The 26537-nt window shown below is 45.4% G+C and overlaps 1 protein-coding gene across 1 annotated transcript in view; it reads left to right on the forward strand.

Annotated features, from left to right (window-relative positions):
- DNAH5 (dynein axonemal heavy chain 5) overlaps nt 1-26537 on the forward strand; it is a 5853083-nt gene that overhangs the window by 3201458 nt on the left and 2625088 nt on the right. Inside the window, exon 42 of the mRNA XM_085606747.1 lies at nt 16409-16555. Within this exon, the coding sequence (XP_085462873.1) occupies nt 16409-16555 (147 nt within the window). The remainder of the gene's footprint in view (nt 1-16408; nt 16556-26537) is intronic.

Consider the following 26537-nt stretch of genomic DNA (forward strand, 5'->3'; position numbering starts at 1 on the left):
ACAAAATTTAGGGGTGCTACAGGGGTGTAAAGGTGGGACCAATAGGTCACTTCCTTGGGGTGAGTATACCCCCTATAAGGCCACCCTACAGTGGGACGGGAGCATGATCCTTTCTCTAATTGGCTGGGTCCCCTCATCTTCAAGATGAAGGGGACTGAGATGTGTGCTTCACCTCGCCTCCCCCACCTGAGGGGTGGAGTTGGCAAAGGTGGGCACACCTCTCCCCCTAACTTGGTTTTCCCACCGGTTCTCCTGCCCAAAATGGGTCAGAACCGGTGGGAGCCAGTTGCTGGGGGTAGCAAAAGGCAGGGACAGCTTACAAAGGCAGCAGGCCTTTGAAGCTTCCCCCTCGTGGACCCAGCCCATCCTGGTGGAGGAGGCATGACACTTCTGCCCAGGATGGGCTTTATTTCTGGACCCAGAGAGCGGAAGCCCTCTACCCAGGGGTCCAGAAACCTGTCTGGTGGTGGCAAATGCAGGTAACCATTCAGGAACCACAGCAGGGCTGGTCGTTTTTCAGGGGGCATCTCTAAGATGCTCTCTGAGTGCATTTTACATTAAATCCCACACTGGCATCAGTGTGGGTTGGTTTCATGTGCAGAGAAGTTTGCTACCAACCTTCCGAGGTTTCAGTAAAGCCATTATGAAGCTGTGGAGTTCATAATGACAAACTCCCAGACCATATACTCTTGATGGCTTTACTGCACTTACAATGTCTAAGAATGGACTTAGACACTCATGCAACCGTACCCTCAACTGGGGGCTAGCGAACCCTGCTAGAGGGGTGACTTACCTAGACCCCAGGCAGTGGGTTGCAGGCATGGCACACAAGGATGTGTGCTGTCTACTCTTCACTGTTCTCTGCACCAAAACATGCAGCCTGCAATGGCGGTGTGAAGGTGCAGGACCTCTAAGGGTGGTACAATATGTGCTGCAGCCCTTAGAGTCCCTCCCTGGTCACAGTTCCCTTGGTAGCCATGGTACCTTTTACAAGGTGCTTTTCTTTGCCCAGAGATGTGCTAATTGTGTACACAAAAGTACAGATTTGGGAAATAACACAGGCCATGTGAACCTGTTTGGCAGGGACCCAGGCCACATCAAGTCAAAGTGCATCAAGTGTCAGGCAAAAAGTGTGTGTGGGGGGGGGGTTCTGCAACAGAAACCCACTTTCCTACATTAACACATTTAGGAGTTTAGAAATTAATGACAACACAAGCACCCTCACTTGTTTTTGGGGATGTACCTACCCACCTTATTCTTCTTACAATTAGAATTCTGCTATATAAGTGGTGTACATTACTATTCCTTCATGCTAACCGATGCACTACCTTGTTTTTTCACATACCCCAGTCTTCCCTTGAATTGGGAATTGCTTATGGTACACCCTTTAAAGTATTTGCATAGGAAGTAGCCACAGGGGGGGTAATTATGTAAGGTATGATGACTGCCTGTTTTATAATGTTGATTTGGGCCCTTCAATGGGAGCGTACGACTTTCTGATGACTGACAGGGTAGGGTAGAATAGGTTTGCATCAACATTTAAGTGCCTCTCCTCCCTGTATCCTTAAGTTTGTTAGTGCTGTGGACCTGAGGAATATGTTGTGTCTGTTCCATCACAGCATCTACTTGGGTTATTGTTACACCTGGCCTCCTGATGTATTGATTATTGATAGGACTACATTCCTTCGTTAGAGTCTCCTTTACATTTTTCACCACCCTTTCAAGTAACTCCGACTTACATCTAACGTCTTTTAACACAGACTTAACAAAAACTTCAAACGAGCTCAATTTAGCATTTAGCTTCCGTAATAAAATGTCAGGGTCTTCCGAAGTAGTAATACAGAAACGTTCCTTATTGTCCTTAGAAGGGGTGCGGTCTTTAATTTGGTTTGTTTTCAAACAGTTTATCCTCATTGGTCCTGTTTTCTTTTTTGCTGGGAGGAATTTGAGAGACTGGGAAGGAGACATAGATATATGATCCATTGGAGAGTTTATGACATAGGGATTCATGTTAGCGTTTTGTTTTATTAGTTCAGTGTGTATTCCCTCTAATCGCTTACTTGGCCCTGTCGGTAAGTCTAGCAAATTACCATGTATTGGGATTGTAAGGGCCTCATTTATCACACTTTTTCTCTCTGAAAGTCCTCAACATTCACAAGCTCTCTATCAATTAAGTCTATAGCACCAGATAAATAGTTGGTAATTTAATTAGTAGCAGAGGTGGTTTTAACATTAGCACCCAGAGCGATTTTCCTTTTCCTCAATCCTGAATAGTTATATAGCCAACAATTGGTGATAAGCACGACTATCATTTATGTCCAATGCCAGATGGTAGACATTAGGGGTGTTGCCCTGCCTCATTCAGGCTCAGACAGCTCGTCTTGGCTCTTCTTCATCCAGGTGCGCCCTGCGCGCACCCGCGCTGTTGGAGAACAGGCCGATTTTATATAGCATCTCCCCCCACCCCCTCCTCCTTGCCCAGCAGGATTCTGGACTTTGTTGTTCCACGTGCAGCACACTTGGTCACAAGTAAGCACAAAATGCAGGCAAGGAACCCACGATGTGGGAAATTGCGCAAGTTAATATGGTGTCTCCCACCTCCTTCTTGCCTAGCTGGATTCTTCACTTTGGTGTTCCAGGTCCAGCACAGGTGGTCGCAAATAAACAGCAAATGCAGGAAAGATCACAATTAAAGCCCCTTTGCTTAGATTACACATCCTTACTTGGTCATACATCATATTGCTTCTCAAACTTTTTTCAGCCTTATAGATGCATCCAGACCTTTTGGTCTGCCTCAGTCAACGTCCTCCCCTCACAGGCTGGCTCTTCCCCATAGCCTTCTTTTCCATGGCCTCTAAAAGTTCCTCTCATGCTATCCATTTCATGTGAAAAGGCAAGCTCTTGGACCTGTAGTATACTTGTGAGACTCATAGTCACCAGCAGCTCTCACGCCATTGGACTCTAAAACAGTATAGTCATGATCCAAAACTCACTTTTGTATAGTGTTTGTGGTATGTATTGTTGCTTTGTTGAAAAGAGACCTGGCAAGAAAATACTGTCATGCCCAACCTAACAAGAGAAGTTAATGTTTAGGTTAGACTTAACTGAGGCCCAAGTTTGTTACTTTTTTTGTAGTTTTCATACAAAACAGCACTTGTTAGGTTTTCTATACCCTTTGATGAAAGTGCAGCCTTGATATCAGCTTGAGACAGTAAACCTGATGTAGATCACAAACCACCTGCGCATTACATGAAGATGGTGCGTTGTGGGCAACACTGATTCCTGCGAGACTCAAGAATATTTGTTAATGGGTTCCAAAATTCTCTTCACCATAAATAGAACCACTCAAGAATACACACAGTGAATAGATTTTATTAAAATCAACGTCCATTTCTAGTGCAAATAATGTGTATGGTTATAATTATAAAGCTGAACAAAATAGTGGCAATGAAAGTGATTAATACACAAAATAGTAAAGAATTGCATCAGCATATCAGAATTTCCTTGCATGGAAACATGGAACACGTCTCTGTTCTCCAACTTCTCCCTTCTTGCCTCTAGCTAAGCTGCCTTAGCACCAAAAAGGCCTGTATGAGCCTCTGACCCGCATACTTTAGAAGGTAATGTGCTGGTTCTGTATTGAGAAGGTCGTTCTCTGACTCTGATCTCAGTATGTTATGGCGTCCACAGCAAACCGATAAGACCAAGATGGCTCCGAGTTGTCTGCTTGTGGCTTAAGTAAGGATGTTTACTGGTGTGCTTCCTCGAAGCAAGTCTCCCACAAAGTTGAAGATTTCCTCTTTGCTTTACACTTGTCTGTACCAAAATTAAATAAACTTTTCTGATTTATTTGAAAACCGCAGGCCTCACTTCGAATTATGCTACATGTAAAATCAGGATATTTATCTTGTTCGCATTAATTTAATTATGTAAGGCATTTTTAATCTTTTAAATACATATATGAATAATTGATGCACTATCAAAGTATAATAAAGAAAATGTTATACATTTGCAAACAATACTAAAAGCAGCATGTATTTATAAATGAGAAATGTGAACTTAGGTGAAGATTACGCAAAGGTGTGAGAAGTAGGACAGGGAGTACTTTTCTGTAGTATGCAGAATTCCACCATTTTTGCAGGACCCGCATCTGCCTACAACAGACTAATAAATAAGCGACATGCATGTAGTTAAATTGGAGTGGTCCATGGCCTGCTGTTCAATTACCTCTCCATGCATAATTCCCTAGCATTTCACTAAGTTTTTCTACTGTGTTCTGTTTGGCATCTTGCAAGTGTCGGCATGGGTCTAAAACCTGACTCTGATTGATTTAAAGGCTGTCCAATCAGAATGCTGATAAAGCAACGTTTTGCTAAGGTTTGAACCAACCAGCACCAAATTGCTGTGTCTAGCCAAATCATTTTGCAACCCAGGGAGGCAGGTACTACTCAAACACAGGAGGGTTTTTGGTGTTCACGTTTAACGTTAGTTTGTTTCATTGGAACACCTATTTAATAGATTTTGAAAGTTTAAAAACAAGCATTTGCAATGCAATTGGTCTCGCATTTACGCAAGTTTGAGCTATTGGCATTGTAAATGACAATGCCTTATATTTATGTTTTGGTTTTTAAAACATAAAAGGCTGCAGATTGTGACCTCAGGTCCCCATAAAGTGCTGCGCTTGCAAAATCTGCGCCGCCATTGTCCCGGCTGGGCACGTCCTCGTGCGCGCAGTAGGAGAACCTAATTACAGAAAATTGTGGAGGCACTGTGTAACAACCAACACACTCAGCACGGACAGAAACATTTCAAGTTTGTCATTATCATGAGCTTGCCTCGAACTAAAAACGTGCCAGAAAACACACTCTGCACGGACTAAAACATTTCAAGTCTGTCAATATCACGAGGCTGCCTCGAATTAAATTTTTTTATATGTGCCTGGAAACACACTCAGCAGGGGCTGAAACATTTCACGTATGTCAATATCACGCGCTTGCCTCCAACTAAAAATATACTTGCCTGAGAACACAATCGACAGGTGCTGAAACGTTTCAAGTGTGTCAATGTCACGCGCTTGCCTCGAACAAAAAAAAAAGCAAGACACATTAAAAAAAGAGATCCCCAAAAAATAAGAGAACCAAAAAATGGACTAATACAAGTAAAGGGGCCAATAGCGTGCCCAACAGGAAAAAAGGAAGAACTTGGACATGATTAGCCAATAGCAAGTACTACATTTTGAAAAGACAAACTCAATAACAAATAGAAACAAGCATTGGCGATGCCAATCGGTCTCGCCATTGGGATCTTATATGTATTTAGCTATGCAGCACATTAGCGTGGGTGCTGATGCATATACTGTTCTTTAACATGGAGGGAAAGTAAGCACCAAACTGCATGACACGCCAGGTATTAAAACAGATGGTCACACCAGACGGGGGTGGCAGCGCTTAACTCAATGAACCGTAAGTATGCCAGTATCCTGCCTCACTTCCGCTAATGTTAATGCCTAAAAAAAGGCGGCCAGGAAGTTGAAACAATGTATTTAGTTGAAGCTTAGGTGTTCCTCAACTTTTTGAACTTGGGTACTAAACATTGAGGACCAGAACAACCTCATAACTCCCTAAATGGATGCACCAGAGAGAGCTACTGGACCATCTCGTGGGTGACAAACTTGCCATATAAAATTGGGCTTTATGTAATAAACTTTCCAAACTGGGGTGCCATTAAATAAACCAGTTTATTTTTCCATGTGTCTTTAAAAAAATTATTCTCCGCTCAACTCCCTCTTAATTTAAAAAATAGGACTCTGCTTAAAACAGGGATTTACATTATGAACCGTTACATTTTGCATAATTTTGGGTAAATATGAGAAAGCATGGGCAGGCACTAGCACTTAGACAATACACAGGAATGCAGCTGCTGTTTGTGAGCAAACATGTCTTGTTATATAACTGGGGACAAGATTCCTATAACAAATAATCTGAGCGAATGTCCTATAGCAAGATTATATACCGCTACGCCACACTCTGAAGGAACCTGACACGTTTAAAAGCACCACATTACAAATGTTAATGCAAATGTAAAGGTGGTCTGTAGATTTCTAATGCATCAGACGGATATATATCTTGCCTTGCATTGCTAATTAACATTATGCATTGAAAAGCAGCAGCACGACACAACTTTCAAAAGCAGAAAATACCTTTCAGAATCCATGTACATCAGAGGGAGAGGAGGCGGTATTGATATTAAGGAAATTATGAACTTACCTGCAGGGATGTTGTGCATGTTTTCCCAGTGGCCTACCACTTGCAGTACGTTTCTGGACTGGGAGAAGCGGCGCAGATATGGGCCACAGTGTTGATGGAGAAAAAAAGATTTACAAACATGTGGTCTTGTTTCGCTGCAAACCTTCCGGGAATTCTTATATGCTGACTCTCGTATCTTAACATGCAACCCAATCTCCAATTAGTGTCAACGTTATTAGCGATGTCAGATTCTTATTGCATTAACCTTGTGCACTGGTTGCAATCAATCCACTCTCAAAGTAATTACCCATCTTAAAATTATCATTAAGAATGCTGTTTAAAATAATTTTTTCATAAAAAGTCGACATACTTGTAGTGGATGAAATTCCACTGCAATTAATCAAATGTACACCTTTCCTATTACAAATGTAAATGATAGAAATAAGAATATTTTACACATTTAAGAATTCTTGTCTACCGGCCAATTCTGTTGAGATTATGCAGCAGCACAGAAAACCAGCTGGAAAGGGCCTGCTGGTGGCAAACTATGCTGCAGGTGTAATTCCAAGCTGGAAAAATCGAAGACTCTAGTTTTCGTGGTCCCTCGGAGGCCTCTCAGGATCGGTTCGTTGCTCAATGGGGGTCCACCTATTGACAACCTCAATCTACGAATTGCTATAAAAGCACGGACATTTAAGGGGGTCAATCGGTGGAAGGAAAGGAAGGGAACAGCGGGGAGGGAGACCTGTGAAAAGAAAACGGTGGTTAAGATACACTGAGCGGGGCACCAATACATCTCATCGTACACTTTCTTCGTTAAGACATATGTGTGTCTACCTGTAAAGAAAAAGAACCAGTTTTGTGGCATCTACAACAAGGACGATTGTGTAGTCATCAGGCCTTCTATGGGCTACCTGGTTTTGTCTTTCACTAGTATCACATACACGTAATACTCAGAGGACGAACTGTGGACAAACAAACATAGAAACATAAGTAGAGCACCTCAATCTTCCTGTATCAGAACACTGCACTACTAGGCATACCTTACCCACCATAAAGGGAGTGACTGTGGGCCTCACAAGGGAAAAAGGGATTATGCTTTGCTTCAGCGACCTCTCACACATCCCCTGCTATAAGACGAAAACAGCACACGTTAAAACACATGTAATTCTTTTGATTGCTTAGGTCAGCTGTAATGTATCAACAAACGTCTTGAACACCAATACCCATCATAGGTGCCCTTAGGGTCTAGTTTTGAACAAATGATATACCACCTGGTAGGAAAATACCAGTCACTGCATCCAAATGAACAACAACGTAAAAGGAGCCCAAAACGAGAGAGCTCCGGTGCCCACTCGCTGTCTTGGTATGGTATATGCAAATGTATCTGTTGTCTCTGAGCAGCGATAGCAGCAGCGAGTGCTGGAGCGAAATTTGACAGGAAAAGATTCTAGGCGGTGTCACCGACACCCTTACCCCCACCCGGGATATCTGGCGGGCGTTTCCCTTTTCCGCGGCGTCCTTCAGCGAAGCCGGAATAATCTGCACTGTTGCCTCCACTGAATCCGGCTTACGTAGCCGGCCGGATCCGCGCCGCGTCACTACCTGTGAGCGCGCGTCACGTCAGCTTGGGAGACCAGGAATAGTAGTTTGGGAGCTCTGGCCATCCAGAACTCCCGCATCTCGCCGAGACGGACGACGGTCCTCTCCCAGAAGGCCGCTCTTACCGTTCGCCCAGCTGGGTGTGCAGCGGTCGAGGATTTGCACAGAACAGCACATCCCTCTCCCAACGACCGCTGACACGAACCAGGTTTGTTGGGGTAGCGGGCATGAAATGCTTTTATGCACCGGGAAGCGTGCATTCCTGCTGCGGGTTCACACAAATTCTCTTCCATACCGTACCCTTTCCATGATACAAGATACCATAACTTGGACTCCCTCATTTTAGAATCCAGGATTGCCTGAACTTCATACTCCGGCTCATTGTTGACCCAGATGGGTGATGGTCTTTTATTTATGGGTATGTAGGAAGTTTTTCAGGAGGGACACATGAAAAACGGGATGTTTCTTCATTGTCTTAGGTAGTGATAACAACATGACCAGGGGCGATATCACTTTTTGTATCTTATAAGGACCAATGAATTTCGGATTAAACACACTGTATTTACGAAAATGAATGTTTTTTGTTGATAACCACACTGCATCTCCTACCTTGTAGACAGGGTTCGGTTGGCAGTGTTTATCGGCCATGATCTTGTAGGTACCCTTGGGCTTTTCCAGGTTTCTATGGGTGTCTTTTAAGGTCTGTTGAATGTGTTTCATTCTGGCCTGTACGTCTGGTATGTCTTGTGTTCTCGCGGGGTGGATCAAAGAGATGAAGCGAGGATGGTACCCGTAGTTGCTGTAAAAAGGCGTGAACTGTGTGGATTGATGTTTGGCGCTGTTATAGGCCATTTCCGCCAGGCATAATAATTCCACCCTAGCATCGGAATTCTTCTCCACATAGCACCGTAGGTATTGCTTGAGCGTTTGGTTTAGTCTCTCTGTCTGTCCGTCTGACTGAGGGTGGAAACTGGTAGTTTTTGATGTTTTCATATGTAAAGTAGTGCACCAGGCTTTCCAAAATCTAGCAGTGAATTGAGGGCCCCTGTCGGAAACGATATTGGCTGGAAGTCCATGGAGCCTAATCACATGTAACAGTAGTAGTTTGGCTAATTGTCCAGAAGTGGGTTCTTTTGCACAGGCTATGAAATGCCCCATCTTGGTGAGACTGTCCACCACCACCACAATGGTGGTACATCCCTGATCCTGTGGTAGACCCACAATAAAGTCTATGAAAATGGTTTCCCATGGTACCAATGGTGTTGGAAGGGGTTGTAACAGCCCTCGGGGCTTTCCATGGTCTGCTTTGGCTGTTACACATGTCTCACACCGGTGTATCATGTCTGTGGTGTCTTCCACCACCGTAGGCCACCAGAACTGGCGATAGATCCTATCGAGGGTTTTCCTGATACCGTTATGTCCAGCGCTGTGCGTGTTGTGACACCACTGTAGCACCTCCTTCCGTAAGGCCTGATTGGGTACTAGCAATTGTTTGCCTTTCATCGGGAGACCATTGATCACCTTCCACTGGGTGTGTTCTTGTAACCATTTCCTCCAGTATCGGTTCTTTATCCCTTGAGTTATTTTCTGGAGGAAGGTGTCGGTTTGCAGTGCCCCGATGACTTGTTTGAGGTCCAAAATGGAATGAAGTTGTTCTGTCTGAGTACCAGAGGGGGCGTCTTTGCGGGACAAGGCATCTGCCTTCTTGTTTTCAGCCCCAGGTCGATAAGTTACGATGTAATGAAATTCTGAGAAGAAGAGCATCTAGCGTAACTGTCTAGGAGATAACATCCGAGTGGACCGAATAAACTGCAGGTTGCGGTGATCCGTGTATACAGTTACCACGTGTTTGGCTCCTAACAGCAGATGTCTCCAATCACGAAATGCTTCTTTTATGGCTAGTAGCTCCTTTTCCGCTATGGTATACCGGGTTTCTGCCAGGTTTAGTTTACGCGACATGTAGGCAACCGGATGGAGTTGGCCGGTCGTCTTATGTCTTTGTGAGAGTATGGCACCTACAGCGACATCGGAGGCATCCGCCTCCACTATGTAAGGGCTTTCAGGGTCAGGATGAGTCAAAACGGGGGCGGTAACAAAGGCATTCTTTAAACATCGGAAGGAAGTCTCTGCTTCCGTTGTCCAACGGAAAGGTTCATTCTTTCTCAACAGCCTAGTGATGGGAACCACCACAGTAGAAAAATGGTTGATAAATCTGCGATAAAAATTCGCAAATCCGAGGAAACATTGGACGTCTCTAACAGTGGTAGGTTGTGGCCAGTCTTTCACCGCTAGGATCTTTCTCTCGGACATGACCTGTCCGGAGGGCGTCAGCATAACCCCTAGGAATTCTACTTCTTCCACATGAAACTCACACTTGCTGAGTTTACAGTATAGTTTGTTTTGTCTTAAGGCTTCAAACACCTGACACACATGAGCCCGATGTTCTTCTACTGAGGAGGAATATATTAAGATGTCATCGATGTATGCCACCACGAACCTGTTCAAGAACTCCCGCAGCATCTCGTTAACAAAGTATTGAAATGCAGCGGGGGCATTGCACAGGCCGAAGGGCATCACCGTGTACTCATAGAGCCCGTATCTAGTGCGGAAAGCCGTCTTCCTCTCGTCACCCTCCCGCACTCTCACCAGGTGATACGCTCCTTTTAAATCAAGACGTGTGTAAATGATGGCTGATTTAACCTGTTCCAAAAGAACCGGTATCGAGGGCAGGGGATACCTGTTTTTAATCGTTACACTATTCAATGCCCGAAAGTCTATGCAGGCTCTTTTTTCTCCATTGGCCTTAGGGATAAAAAAGAGTGGAGAGGCGGCTGGAGATCTTGAAGGGCGTATGAACCCATTCTCTAAATATTTGTCTAGGTATTCCCTTAAATGTGTATTTTCTGCTTCAGTTAACGCATATAACCTTCCACAAGGAATTACTGCTCCGGGCACTAAATCGATCTGGCAGTCGTAATATCTGTGTGGGGGTAGGGTATCTGCTAGTTTCTCACAAACACGTCTTGATATTCTAGATACCATGAAGGTAGCTGTACATCTGTTTCTGCAGCAGTCGCTACTTTGCGCCTTGCTTATGCTGGGTGTTGACCTTGGGGATTCGCTATAACAATGTTCTTTACACCATGAACCGCCGAACACTACCTGGTTTTCTCTCCAATCGATAACAGGGTTATGTAGTCTTAACCACGAAAGGCCCAGAATCACCCCATATTGAGGGCCTTTAATAATGTTGACACACAACTATTCGATGTGTCCTTCCCCACAACACATTTGTAAGCTGTCCGTGTGAAACCTAATAGGGCCTGTACTCCGTGTCCTTCCATCAACAGCCAAGACCTCTTCCTGGCTGTCTTTGGCAATCAAACCCAGGCATAACTGTCTGACAGTACCCTGGTCCATAAACATCCCCGTGGCTCCTGAATCGACCATGGCTTCAATGTTCTGCCATACTTTATGTGTTTTTAGCTCAACCGTTAGAAAAAAATGTTGAGAGGACAAGGCGGTTGTATTCATAGTGGAAGGGATGTTTACACCACCCAAGGACTTCCCTTCTGTGTTCCTTGAGCTTATCAGTTTTCCTATTGGCTCTCGGTGTTAATTCCTGATAACCTCTTAACCCCTACGCTTGTTCGGGGTTTGGCCAAGCATTCCTTGAAGAAATGTCCCTTTTTTCCTCAATACATGCAGTGGCCGGTTTTTCTTCTCATCTCTTTCGGCTTGGGTCAGTGGGGCTCGTACAGTACCTATATCCATAGGCTCCACAAGCGGCACAGACCCCGCTCCTAGGCCCCTACCTTTCTCGAATCGCATGGGCTGGCATTCTACTTTCTTCCTATCCCCTCTACATTCCCCCATACGATAATCCAATCGCAGAGCGAGGTTGATAAGGTCTATGCAGGTAGAGGGCTGATAAACATTCTGAGCTAACACATCTTTCATTTCATCCTTCAGCCCTTGATAACAGAGCGGCCCTCTTTTCCTCTGGCCACTGGGTTTCGGCTACCAGGCGTTGGAAGGTGTTGATGTACACCACTAAGTCCTTGTTACCATGCTTAAGGTCTAAGAGTTCTCTATCCGCTGAAAAGGAGGCAGCCCTATGGTCGAACACCGTCTCGAATTCTTTCCGGAACGCTTCCCAATCGTACAAAAGTGGGTCATCACGGCGTACATAAGGTACAGCCCATTGGGCCGCATCTCCGGTCAGATACGAAATCATAAAGGCCACTCTAGCCTGATTCGTGGGAAAGGCCTTGGGTTTACAAGAAAAGTGCAACAGCACCTGCGTCATGAAGACTTGTACCTTAGAAGCCTCTCCGTAAAAACGTTCTGGGGCCGCCAATGGAATGGGCATGGGCATTTCAACTGTAAGAGGGGGGGAACCGAGGAGGTTCCAAACTGAAAAGGACTCCCACCCAGACCTCGACCCAACTGTGCGTCAAAGGGATTCCTCTGTAATCTGTTACCCGTATCCTGCAAAGCTGCGGTCTCAGCCCTAAAAGCTGCTATCTTGGCCCTAGAGTCTGTTATCTCCTGCTGTAGTGTCCCTAACATGACTAATATGTCTTCTAAGGTGGCCATGGCAACAACGAACCGAGGTATATTTAAGAAAGGCAGATTATTCTTTCGTGGTCCCTCGGAGGCCTCTCAGGATCGGTTCGTTGCTCAATGGGGGTCCACCTATTGACAACCTCAATCTCTGAATTGCTATAAAAGCACGGACATTTAAGGGGGTCAATCGAGGGAAGGAAAGGAAGGGAACAGCGGGGAGGTAGACCTGTGAAAAGAAAACGATGGTTAAGATACACTGAGCGGGGCACCATTACATCTCATCGTACACTTTCTTCGCTAAGACATATGTGTGTCTACCTGTAAAGAAAAAGAACCAGTTTTGTGGCATCTACAACAAGAAGGACGATTGTGTAGTCATCACGCCTTCTATGGGCTACCTGGTTTTGTCTTTTACTAGTATCACATACACGTAATACTCAGAGGACGAACTGTGGACAAACGAACATAGAAACATAAGCAGAGCACCTCAATTTTCCTGTATCAGAACACTGCACTACTAGGCATACCTTACCCACCATAAAGGGTGTGACTGTGGGCCTCACAAGGGAAGATGGGATTATGCTTTGTGTCAGCGACGTCTCACACATCCCCTGCTATAAGACGAAAACAGCCCACATTAAAACACATGTAATTCTTTTGATTGCTTAGGTCAGCTGTAATGTATCAACAAACGTCTTGAACACCAATACCCATCATAGGTGCCCTTAGGGTCTAGTTTTGAACAAATGATATACCACCTGGTAGGAAAATACCAGTCACTGCATCCAAATTAACAACTACGTAAAAGGAGCCCAAAACGAGAGCGCTCCGGTGCCCACTCGCTTTCTTGGTAATGTATATGCAAAATGTATCTGTTCTCTCAGAGCAGCGATAGCAGCAGCTAGCGCTGGAGCGAAGTTTGACAGGAAAAGACTCTAGGCGGTGTCACCAACACCCTTACCCCCACCCGGGATATCTGGCAGCCGTTTCCCTTTTCCGCTGCGTCCTTCAGCGAAGCCGGAATAATCTGCACTGTTTCCTCCACTGAATCCGGCTTACGTAGCCGGCCGGATCCACGCCGCGTCACTTCCTGTGCGCGTGCGTCACGTCAGCTTGGGAGGCCGGGAATGGTAGTTTGGGAGCTCTGGCCATCCAGAACTCCCGCATCTCGCGGAGACGGACGACGGTCCTCTCCCAGAAGGCCGCCCTTACCGTTCGCCCAGCTGGGTGTGCAGCGGTCGAGGATTTGCACATAACACTAGTCCATTCTCATCTTTGAGCAAATGAATGGATGCCATGGTGGATTGTGTCAAGTAGTTAAATGTGTAGGTGAAACCTTTGCCTTTATAGCCGAATGCTGGCGCTATCATTCCTCGAGAAAACTTGGGTATATTGTTGCAACCCAGCCTCTGACTTTGCATATAAGCAACCATCGCAGAGCCTAATTTCAGCTGCAGTTTAGAGGTTAAGAGGGGCATTTGTATAATTCTGAAATGTAAACATCATGTTTAATATGCAGACAGGCAAGCTCTCACTCTCTGGCTGTTATGCCACGTCATATCATAAATTAATGGCTGCCAGGACCGACTTATGGTCTGCCAGGCACACATTGAAACCGGTTCCCTGCTTTGGGACAGCACCCTCCAGCCTCCTGCTGCAATGACGTGCTGGGCACTAACAGGCGCTCTTTAAGCAAGCACGCAGCTGGCTTTTCTTAAAACTTCCCACTGCACAGACAAGAAATGTATAAATACAACACCTACGAAATCTCACTGCTTGTGAGCCTTGGCGTTTGGCAGCAACACTTATTGCTGCAAATCTCTGAAAACATACAAGCTGCAACACACACATGCACAGACATGCGTGCACTCAGACACACCCAAAGATTAAAAGAACTTCATACACCGAGGCAATTATAAAAATACAACCTCGCTTGGACCAGGGGTTGGAAAACCCCTGATCCGACAGCATAAAGGGTGGAGAGCCGTGATTCAGGAGTAGGGCGTTGTGGGAAAGTAACAGCGAGACAGCTGATCCTCTAATGCTATAAGAGGCACACTGACCAACGATAATATAAATCTGTTGGCATTGTATAGTTTATTGAAAATGAATTTTGATGGGATAAGGAGATTTCACTGCATAAGAACGTTGAATAGTTATATATCTCCTGGCACAGTATGTTAAACTTAGATTCTTTTGGTTTGCACCAGACTTATTACCTGTGTTTATTTTCAAGTATTTTGTCCTGCTCGGGCACCATGCATGCTTAGTTTGGTTTACAAACTTTCATCAGCTGTGCACACAAACTTTTCTGATAGACGCATACACTTACTAGCAGCTACAGAGAACAAGCTAAGGTGAAAGAAACAGGGCAGGCTACTCATGACCTTAATGATGACATGACGTGCGTCTGCCAATTAAATTGGGGTAATATCTATTAAAAGTTGTAACTGTAGCTTTCCTTCCCCTTGCACCAGATTTATTTCCGGTGGGTTTTTTTTCAAGTATTTTGTCCTGCTGGGGCACATTGCATGCTTGGTGTGGATCACAAACATTTGTCGGCTGTGCACACACACTTTTCTGATGGACAAATACACTTATAAGGACACATACACCTATAAGCAGCTGCACAGAACAAGCAACTGCCAAAGAAACAAGGCAGGGACTGCGTGCGCATCCCTGCTTGTACTCCAGGCGAGGAAACTTTCGTTTAAAATAAGTAGTTAACACAAATGGGTTCATTTATATCAAGTAGTTCCACTGGTTATCTTGCGTGTGTCGTTTGTTCTGAAAATATGAGGCCCTGGAAGCAAAGAGTCGGTATTAACCTCTTCGGACTGTTGCTGCAATGACGATGCAGGCACTAGAATGAAGGCAGCACATGCGCACCAACTTCCCAAGAATCATTCTGTGGTGCAGGGAGGGGTCTGAAAAGGAGCTCTGGAGCTGTTTACATTTAAAGTGATAGCGCATGCACACTTCCCATGCACTTACGGGGGAGCTCAGGGAAAGCGAGCGGGAGGAAGAGGTTAAGGGTGGGTGCATGGTGGGAGGGTAACTCGGTGAGGAAAACAAAGATAAACTCCTGTGAGGGGCTTGTCTTGAAGCGAGGAGGAGGCTTGACATATAAAGCTGCCGACTTTGGAGCATGAGAGCAGGGTTCGAGCCTCAGCATGGGCTGTATCACCTAATCATAAATAAATAAACAGCAATCACGGAGGAGGGTGGGGAGACACAAATAAAAAAAAAAACACAACACACGTGGAGACAGATACATTTTTTTAAAAAACACTGTTGAATGTAGCAACTGAAACAAACAGTGCAGAAAATCAAAGGGAGGAGGTGGCTCAACATATAAGGCTGCCGACTTTGCAGCTGGAGAACAGGGTTCGAGCCTCTGGGTGGGCTGTATTAATCATAAATATTTAAACGGAGATCTCAGATGGGGTGGGGAGAGACAAATAAAACAAGCATTGACAATGTACTAGTACAAGGGCGTGAGAAGGCATCAGGGGGAGGCACAGGAAAAAAGTAGTTTGCGCAGTAAAGGGGCCAGTAGCCATGGAAGGACACAAATGAAGACATGTCCTTCATAAGGAGGAACTAACAAGCCTACAACCAATCGGAAGGCAGCATTTAAGCCAATGAAAATGATGGGTGGAGAGTGGGCGGAGCTTCCACGAAGCTTCCATGCTATAGTGTATTCTGCATGTCTCAACGAGAGAGCGCAAGCGCTGCCTAGGCGAGACCTAAAAATGTTCTGGTGAAATAATGAAACAAGATATTTGGCTTGAAATTGAACTTATGTTCTTCCATTGTTCTGTTTGTTCTGCACATCCTAATGATCACACATTCATACCATTTATGCTTATTTTTGAAGTTTTACTGATAACAGACCTTAATTCCCCACTATGCATTCTTTTACATTCTAATTATTTCTGCAGAATGTGCTTTTGTGCCTTATGCATCATATATTGGTTTCATCTTTGCAGATTGTGGGGAGCCACACCGTGAAATGAGAATGAACCCCAAATCTATAACAGCACCTCAAATGTTTGGTCGACTTGATGTTGCAACTAATGACTGGACAGATGGGATATTTTCCACACTATGGAGAAAAACACTGAGGACAAAGAGAGGTGCGGTCCTTTTTTATCTTCATTGAGATCAAATGTAGTACAAGGAGGCAAGAAACAACTTGTAAAAATGTCAATACCATTATCTAGTGCTAACTACTGTATTTTTCTATTTGATCAAATTTTTATTAGTCTAATGGGTTACGACAAAATCTTAGTCCTGTTGCCTAAGTATTCTGGAAATGTTCTTCAGAAAGCCTCATTTGGGACCTCAAACCACTATTTTCATTTATTTTAATTTAGTTCTTTTTTACATGCCAGATTGCTAAAACCATCCTAAAATGTTACTCACTAAGAAGCGCCGTATAACATTTTCAATCAATGACATTCTGTGCTCCCACTTGTGACTTATGTTATCGGATTTTATATAGCACCTTTGCACCGCAGAACGGTTTCATGTTTTAGCTTAAATAATGACCTCAAATGAGAGTCTTAAAATATTTGTTAAAGAGCTTGTGTGTCACGCAGGCGGAGGAACTCTTCAGTTCAGGCTGGCTTCACGAACCATAGGCGGAGAATATATGTTGAACTTTTTTTCACGGAAACATGGACCAGACTGCTGTGTACGATGTTCAAAATTACTTGGGACCATATGACATAGAGGCTGGGCCATCACAATGGGCAAGAAGCTGGGACTTCAAATAAGAGCCCTGCAACATTTTTTCCCCCTTGCCCTACAAAACCTTCTGACGTGGCTGCATAAAGGCACGATTTGACGTTAAACAGCTTTTAGTTTAGGAAGGAAGCGGAGGATGTAAATCCTGCACTAAAATCCGCCTATTGTGAACTATGCAGACGTGGTTTTACTGGGTCAAAAACTACATTTTTCACAATTCCAGGATATTTTCCTCTTTCAGAGTGGGTAATAATTGGGAGTACGAGGTCACATGGGGGTCAGAGGAGGTGGGGTTCAGTGTCTGGGCAGGGCACAAGTGTCTACGGTAGGTCAGGAGGGAGCATTTTCTGCTTTCCTCTTGCAGATGTTTGGGTGGGTGGGTGATCTTTCTGCCCTGGGCACTAAGCCTCTGGTACGGAGCTTTTGCAGTGGCTGGGTGTGGATTTGCACCAGACTTTTATGATCGTGTAGTGAGAGATCAGGAGGCTGGTGAAGTACGGGGTCTGTTTAAGTGAGCAGACAGTTTCCCCCATGTGGTGCAGCATGGGAGCAGGCAGAATGTGGGCTGTGTTTCTTCTGCACATGGCCTCTGCCCTCATTAACAATAAGTGTAGCAAGGGAATGGGCCAGGACCGGTTTCATTTTTGCGTCTTAAATTAGCGCTAGACCAAACTATTTATCTTATTTGATCTGGTACTTTATTTATACCTTTGTCTTCAGCTTTTTTTCAAAAAGATTCTTTGTTGCATATTTGGAACAGAAAAAGACAATAATGTCTATATACAGAAAATACTTTTATACATATAGTTAACAAAACATTAAACAACAGAATTGTGTTTTAAATGCACAATCTAAATGAACATTAGTGTGAAAAAATCATAAACCAACCATCCTAATGTCTTAGAAGTCTTGTATCAAAATCCTATTTCATATATAGATATTATTTAATACATTTTCAACAAATGTTGTGTGTATCAACGTTTCAATTAAAGGATACATGACAAAGTGAGCAAACACGGTGGGAAAACATTAGTGTCAAATACATGGAATTTTTCTCTATGTCCTGACAAAAAATAAATTCACAATTCCTCCATGTTCATATCATGAATCATAATGAAGCCAACGCATTTCAAGTCTCTGATAATGAATATGCGGACTCTCATCAGGGCTCTAGATTTTTGACAGCAATGAGGGTTTCTGGGCACTAGTGTGTTTTTATCCGTTTAGTCTTCTTTATCTTTTCTTTCAGCTGGGAATACTTAAACTCAGGGCTTCTCTGCCTTTATATTATTTTGTGAGCAGGCTCTGGAGACTGTAGCTTCTACTTAAAGCGGTGAAACCTTTATGTTTACAGCTCACAGAAGCTTTTTAAATGAGCTGTATTATTTAGCGCGGTTAAACCTTCGTGTTACATTACTCGCAAGGGGCTTTTTAACGAGCTTTAGTTAATTTAAACCACGAGCTCTCGTCTTCGGTTGAATAAACCAGAAGAGAAGAATAGAATCATTACAAGAAAGACGCTCATTACATTTGAAAAATACATCACGAAGACGAGAGCTCGTGGTTTAAATTAACTAAAGATCCCACTCGGTGCGCAGCATACCGTCCAATCTCCCTACTTAATCTTGACCTAAAGTGATTTACGGGTGTCTTAGCCGCCAGACTGGGCCCCCGTTTGCCGGGCATTATCGAACCCGACCAATCGAGTTTCATACCCAACAGGCAAAGCAGTGACCATACCAAACGGTTAATGCACTTAATAGACAAAGACCATTATATGGGACTGGACGCCCTATTACTTTCAGTCGACGCTGAGAAAGCGTTCGACAGGGTGGATTGCGCACTTTGGCATACGGAACCGTTTTCGGGCCAGGGTCGCGAGCTGCTACGACCAACCCACAGCGACGATCTGTGTCAATGGGATCAGTTCACGGCCGTTTGACATCCGGCGAGGCACAAGACAGGGGTGTCCTCTTTCACCTCTGCTCTTCGCGCTTTACATCAAACCCCTAGCGCAACGGGTTAGGGACAACCCCAACATCTCTGGTATCCCCTTTGGGGGGGGAACGTCATACTGTTAATTTATATGCGGACGACATCTTAGCGACTCTTGACACACCCAGCCGTTCGGTCCCAGCTTTCTTACAGGAGCTGACTGACTTTGGCAAAGTTTCGGGTTTTAAAGTCAACGTGGGGAAATCAATGCTGTTGCCTCTGGGCCTTAACAAGAACGCTTCTGAGAGCACATTTCTAGGGTTCAGGGACCTGCGACCCCAAACGGATATCCCATACCTGGGGATAACCCTGACTCCGTCCACTGACCAAACAATTGCACGCAATTATTCCAGCCTCCATTCCCAAATCACTCTGGATCTTCGCAAGTGGCAGACTCATCCTCTGTCGCTGTTAGGCCGCATCGCAGCGGTTAAAAAGTCAATTTTGCGTAAAATACTATACATATTTCAGACTATTCCGGTTGGCCCCCCCAATGCGTTATAGTCACTCACTGCAACAAGAGATACACCACTTTATCTGGGCTGGGAAACGGCCGAGGGTAAGGAGAGACTTAGCCTACCGATCCCCGGACGAAGGAGGTCTAGGGATTCCCCACGTACTGACCTATTTTAGAGCGACGCAACTTCGCTACCTCGTAGACTGGAGTAGACCTGAGTCAGAGAAAGATGGCTTTTCCAAGACAGAGCGATGGCAGGCCTCTCTTTGTGGAAGAAACCATTCCTGAAACCTTCGGATAGACCACAGTACCTCAACAGATCTCCCATCACTCGCTTAGTATTACGCGTGTGGGACGCGGTGGCGACCCAGCGGAACCTTACCTCCTTCCCCTCGCCCCTCACGCCCTTATTCGACAACCTGAATTTTGCCCCCAGGACTCGAAACGCGGGCGTTCCCACAATGGCGAGCCTCTGCCTGTAAATCTGCAGGACACCTCTTTGATATTAACGGGTTCCTCCCTTACACTGAGGTGTCTAATTGGCACGGCATCAAAGACCCCAAAAGATTTCAATACTTCCAACTTTGCCATTGGTTACTTCATCCCGACACGCGCCCCATGGTTAGTAGACACCTTACGACCTCTGTTACGCCCACCGGCAGCCATGGAGCGCTCGGCTGGGCAGCGACGGTGGGAGACAGAGTTAGGCAGGAGCCTTTCACTAAAGGAATCGCAACAGATCTACTACAGAGCAAATCACACTGCCAGGAAAGGTTTGCAAGGGATTCTGGGTAACAGAACCTGGTGGGAGGCAGTCAAGTCACCCCATCCTGGATTCCCCTGGGTGTCTAGTTTTCAAAAATGTATAGGTTTGCTAGGTTTCGCTAGGTGCCGGCAGAGCTATGGTTCAAAAACTACAGCTAGGCACTTTGCCAAAAAAAACTTCATTTTTCACAGCGAAATTGAGGTGTGTCCACGATGCGTTTTGCTAAAAAAGAGTAATTTTGCATTGTGAAAATGTGGTGTGTTCTTGTTGGGTTTTGAGCCATTTCCTGTCGTGGGCACTATGCCTACCCCTACAAGTGAGGTACCATTTTTATCGGGAGACTTAGGGTAATTCAGATTTGTAAAGGAACTGTTATTACCTATTCACTTTCGATGCATTTCTGCCTTCCAAATGAAAGACATTGTGTAAAAAAGAAGTCATTCTAAAAAATGACTGATAATTCTCATGCTAGTATGAGTATTCCCAATTTCGGAAATGTGCAAATATCTACTGTTTCTAAACTCTATATTTTGTTCCCATTTCAGAAATACATAGGTGTCTTTCATACCGATTTTTCCATGTACACATTTTTACATAATAATTACTATATACCCAGTACATAATAAAAAACCATTGCAAGTTGCTGCTCAGTTTTTGGCTCTGGGTTCGTCTGGTTCTTGGTGAAACTACAAGTCCTATATATCCCCACAACCAGAAATGTCCAGCAGATGTAACGGTATATTGCTTTCAAAGAGCTGTCAAAATTAGAAGAAGTTACAGGTGAAAACGTTGACACAAAAGGCGCTTTTTTTCAACAAATTTTCAATTTATCCTATATTTAACTGTTAGTTTCTATAAAGAAACCTTGATGGATCTACACAAATGACCCCGTGCTGAATTCAGAATTTTGTCTACTTCTCCAAAATGTATAGCTTTCCAGGATCCATTATTGCTCTTGTACCCATTTCTACCATTAACTGGAAGGAGGTCGAAAGCACAAAAAATAGCAAAAATAGGCTATGTCCCAGAAAAATGCCAAAACTGTGTAAAAAATGTTGGGTTTCTGACAAAAGTCTGGTATCCCCTAAAAGCTGGGAAAATGGTGATTTCAGCCCCACAAACCCTTTTTTGATAACACTTTCAGGGAAAAACCCAGATGCTTTCAATTGCAGCCCGTTTTTCCCATTTTCCCCCCAAAGAACTAAATTTTGCTGTATTTTGGCTCATTTCTGTGACCCCTCCAGGGGAATCCACAAACCCTGAGTACCCTCAGAATCCCCATGATGTTGGAAGAAAAGGACGCAAATTTGGCGTGGATACCTTATGTGGTCAAAAAGTTACAGGGGCCTCAGCGCGCACTACCCCAAATAGCCAAAAAAGGGCGTGGCACAGGAGGGGGAAAAGGCCTGGCAGCGAAGGGGTTAATAGCTCTGCAACTGATCTAGCCATAACAATCAACAACACCTTGAATCAATGTCTCTTTTCAAAAGAACTCCCTAAAACAAAGAGGCTTTCAAACAAGGTCTCCTTCTAACTTCCAGACAATAACAAACTGTTTATGGGTAAATAGATTGAAAGCTCAGCATCAAGACCATAACTACATTCATTGTAGAAAGTAACCTTCTGTGAGATTACCAAAACAGATTCTGTTATGGCTGTAGCACAAAAGCAGCACTGACTTCTACACGGGTTAATTTAAAAACTGAAATTGATTCAAATAGAGTACCGGCACACCTATTACTTGACCTTTCCCTTGCCTTTGTTTCTGTCCGTCTCTACAGGGACTTGGAATTGGACAAATCTTCTTAAAAAATAACGTTGTATCTGTAGTTAGCTAGGCTTCTGCCATTGAGAATGGCACCACTGCCCATAATACTTCTTACAAATCAACTTTTCTACCAGCTCGTTGACAACCGCATGGTGCATTCCTGCTGAATGTGACTCGATATTTTTACATATATGGGAACTGTTCAATGTGGTGTGCTAACAATAACCATTTTTTTAGTGTAGCACAGGTGTGTGGCAGTGCATTTACATGCAGTGATATTACCAACTCATTGGCACACAAATGCGGAAGAAGAAATGGTATTTGGGGAATTAAACCTATGATTTACAAACTATCTACCCCATATTTACGTGTGGTAACTCACAAAGCAGTCCTTAAGTCAAAAAAAATCATAAAGGTAGGGCCCAATGTTTTGCTCAGGATCCTGTGCCCGGCAAATTCAAACATCAGGAGAGCTGAATACTGACACTGCCAAGGCTTGATTCTACTGTGTGACACTACACCAGGCACCCCCTACCTCCTTATCTCACTCTTGCAGGTTCTTTTTAATTTTTGCTTTCTTGTTTTGTCATAATTTTTCTGTCTCTCTTTCTCCATTTTCCCTTTTGTGTAGAATGAATATTTGTTAACTGTTCGATTCATTAAAATCATTACAGTTAAAGAGAAAACAATTGTTTAAACGATTCCCCTCTCCCCACCCCTTCAATGCTATTGTCCTTGTAAACAGTTTATCTCCCTTAATTAATTTGAGGAAGTTCTTGGCGTTAACTTATAATTGCTTGTTTGATAAAATGATAAAAAAACTAGGGCATGGGGCGGAGCCAAGTAGCGCATCATGGCGGAAGTTCTCTGAGAAAGCTCTGTCGGCCCTTCAATAATGCTTCATAATCCTACCTGAAATCACCCTGGAATCGCTACTGTGGCGATAGCCCCGACCCAGTGAACTCCAGGGAGGATGAGCGGTCCAATTCCCGGGCCCCTTAGCGTGCGCCAGGCCGTCTGGACTACTGTGGCTGGACGGGTGTGGTTGCCTGGAGACCGACAGACCTAGGGCACACCATTGATCGATAAGGTGCGTGGCTGCCCCTGAAGACTCCAGATGCCCTGGATGGCCGAGATGAGGCTAGAGTTGACGTCACAGAGGGGTGATCCCACTGCAGAGGCTGGGACTGCGGGCTGCGATCTGCTGCCTAAAGTGTGGTGCAGAGCCAAGGCCTGGGGTACTGGAGCGGAGCATTCTGGAAGATGTCACCACGGCCTGGGCCGGCTGCACCGACACAGAGTGAGACATATTATTTAACAGTGCTTCTGGAACTGCTCATCGGGGGGCAATCGGTGGAAGTGGCCTACCCGTGACGAGATGGGGACCTGCAACGCCATTGGGCCCAAACAAAGTTGGTGGTCTATGTCTGGAGCAGCACTGGGGCCTACAGTTTAAGCTGCTTGGAACAGTGAGACACCGCTTCCGCCCCTACCAGTGACATTCAGGACGTCTTTCTCTGGGAGTCTCTGATCAATCAAGGTGAGGTGCGCATTAGGGGAGGGGTCTCATTAGGGGAGAGGGGGACGTACACCCGGTTGCGGAGTCGGCCGGACTAGGTTCCTGTGTGGCTTGCGGCCGGGCGCCCTCCCTCGGCCTCTACTCATCGCTTGGGGCCCTGATTTGATGGGGGATACTGGGGCCTCCCCCCTTCTGGACTCGCTTGTGGTGGGCTGAGGGCCCTGCGGGGAAGGTGCACAAACCAGTCCGGAGTGGCTCAGACTTTGGAGCTGGGCCCGGATTGCCCCCCCACCCCATCGTGACGTGGGGCAGTGACCTCTGTAACGAGGGCTACCGGGGGTTGCTCTACTGCTCTAGCCCTGGGGATGCGACATCGGCGACCTTTCAGCAGCTGCGGCCCTGTGACAAACTACACAGCCCCAAGCCATCCTGATCTGCAGTTCGGGAATGGCGAGTCCTGGTGGAGCAGCTGACCGGGAGTGCTGGGTGTCAAATGCACAGTAGGAGCTTGCCATATGGATCTTCATGACACTGAAAGCCCACCATGTCTAAAGATAAAGCTTCAGGATCTGGCCCGAAGCAGAGAAACCTGGATCGCTTCACAGCCACGGCGGCACAACATGAAGATAATCCCTATGCCACACCTAGTTTACCAGATTATGCCACCCTCCTGGAGGCCTTTACTCTGTCTAGGCAGATACTAGAGACGCAGATTGCGCCGTGGGCACTGCAGTCACCCTCCTGCGCCAGGACCTCCGCAACGCAGACGACCGCATAACCGAAACAGAGACTAGGGTCTCCGCGGTTGAAGACGCGAATATAGGCGTTTACAACACATGCGATTACAACTCGGTTGTTACAACGATCGTGTTGTTACATCGCAGTACCATTACAACGCAAGTCGTTACAACAACTTGCTGTAGGGGGTGCGCTGGACTTAGGAATAGTATAATTTATTATCCCAACTCCAGTGTGTGCAACAGTATGGAAGGTGTTGGAATAGTAAATTATACTATTCCTTAGTTTAGAGTGTCCCCTAGAGCAAGTTGTTGCAACTACTTGCGTTGTAATGGTACTGCGATGTAACAACGCGGTCGTTGTAATCACATGCGTTGTTTCGCATGCGAGGTGATGGCTGTTTCCCTGAAGACGCGGTGTCCACATTACAACATAAAGTTAATTCCCTGAAACAGCTGACCAAGGGCCTAGCTTTGCGGGTGTAAGAGGTAGAGGGACGTGCAAGAAGAAACCATCTCTGCTTTGTGGGCTTCCTGGTAAAATGCAAAGGGAACGATGCTGGGAAGTTCGTCACAAACTGGCTCACCTCATGGATTCCAAACGATCTCCTGTCCTCGTGCCTTGTGGTCAAATGTGCTTATAGGGCCCTACAGCCAAATCCCCCGTCTGGAGCCAGACACCGGTCCATGATCACAAAAATCTGAATTTCCATGATCCTGATGTGATTCCACAGCAGGCACGGCTTAAACCAGACCTTACATATGACTCCCGCTGAATCATGCTCCTTCCGGACTATACTAAAATGGTCCAACAACAACGTCAGTCGTTCACCGCTGCCAAGGCACGGCTGTGAGACCTCAAAATCCCCTACATGCTTCTGTACCCGGCCCTCTTGCGAGTGGGCTTCAACTCTCGCACCATCTTTTTTGACTCCCTGGAAGAGTCTTTTGCTTGGACGAACGAACGACGACCTGTTAAACTGCACACTCCACCACATAAAGACTCTGACTCTTGACAGGAGAGCTAAGCCGAGCGCAGCTGAATCCCAAAGACAAAAGACGCCACAGATCCAGATCGACATGGCAATCCAAAAACAATGAACAAGATCCAGTGACCAAGCCTCCTTCCAAGAAATAAATTTATCTGTATGGTCTGGACCCCCAGGGAGGTTAGCCTGGGTGCTCCTCTCATCTCTACACTGGTGTTCAAATTTAGTATGAAGCGACTGCATCGGTTTGCTCCAATACCCCCAGCTAGACTTGGGACACTTTGGGGACTATGGGGATCCATTGGGAAGGCTGTACCCTGTTTCCCTGTTGAGGGTGGGATACAATACTTCCTGCGACAGCTACTTCTGCTGTTTTGAGGTATTAGGATGGGATGGGAGCGTTCTGTTTTGTCTCGTTCTCTTAGCTAAGCGCTGCATAGCTAAAAAAAACTTACAATTATTTAGTCTAGGTTTGTTTGATACAATGATTCACCTCATCATGACACAATGGTGGCAGAACCTATAGTACATTCCTCGGGGCAGCTTTACATAGTCCGCTGGAATACTAGAGGCATGCTGGATAATATTAAGCGGGGTGCGGTCCTTCGACAGGCTAAGCCCATTGGGGTTGAGGTTCTCTTGTTGTAGGAGACACATATGCTTGGCACCAAGGCCCCCGTCTAACCCGATATGGATTCACACATGCTTTTCATGCAAGATTTACTAGGGGTTCTAGAGGTATTGATATTCTGATTCATCGTAGGGTTGCGTTCACACTGATACAGAAGTGGGCTGATATACATGGTTGCTACATTTTTGTGCATGGGACGGTGGCTGGGAGAACATTATATTTGCCAGTGTTTACGGCCCCCGCCCCTTGGTCAGAGCTTTCTAGACCACCTGGTGGAGGTGTGGGGTGCTCTGCCGGAGGGTTTTTTGGTGATTGGTGGTGATTGGAACGATGTCATGTCCCCAGTCATTGATATATGGCGCCTGGCAGGGGCGATCGTCGGGACCCCCGATACTAAACTAGAGACCCTAGCGAACATGGTGGGATGGGTTGATAAATGGCGGGTACATAACCCCACGAAGGCTAGCTACACCTACTTCTCCCACACCCACACTTCATACTCTAGGC

Source organism: Triturus cristatus, chromosome 5_2 (genome assembly GCF_964204655.1).
Source record: "Triturus cristatus chromosome 5_2, aTriCri1.1, whole genome shotgun sequence".
Taxonomy (NCBI): Eukaryota; Metazoa; Chordata; class Amphibia; order Caudata; family Salamandridae; genus Triturus; species Triturus cristatus.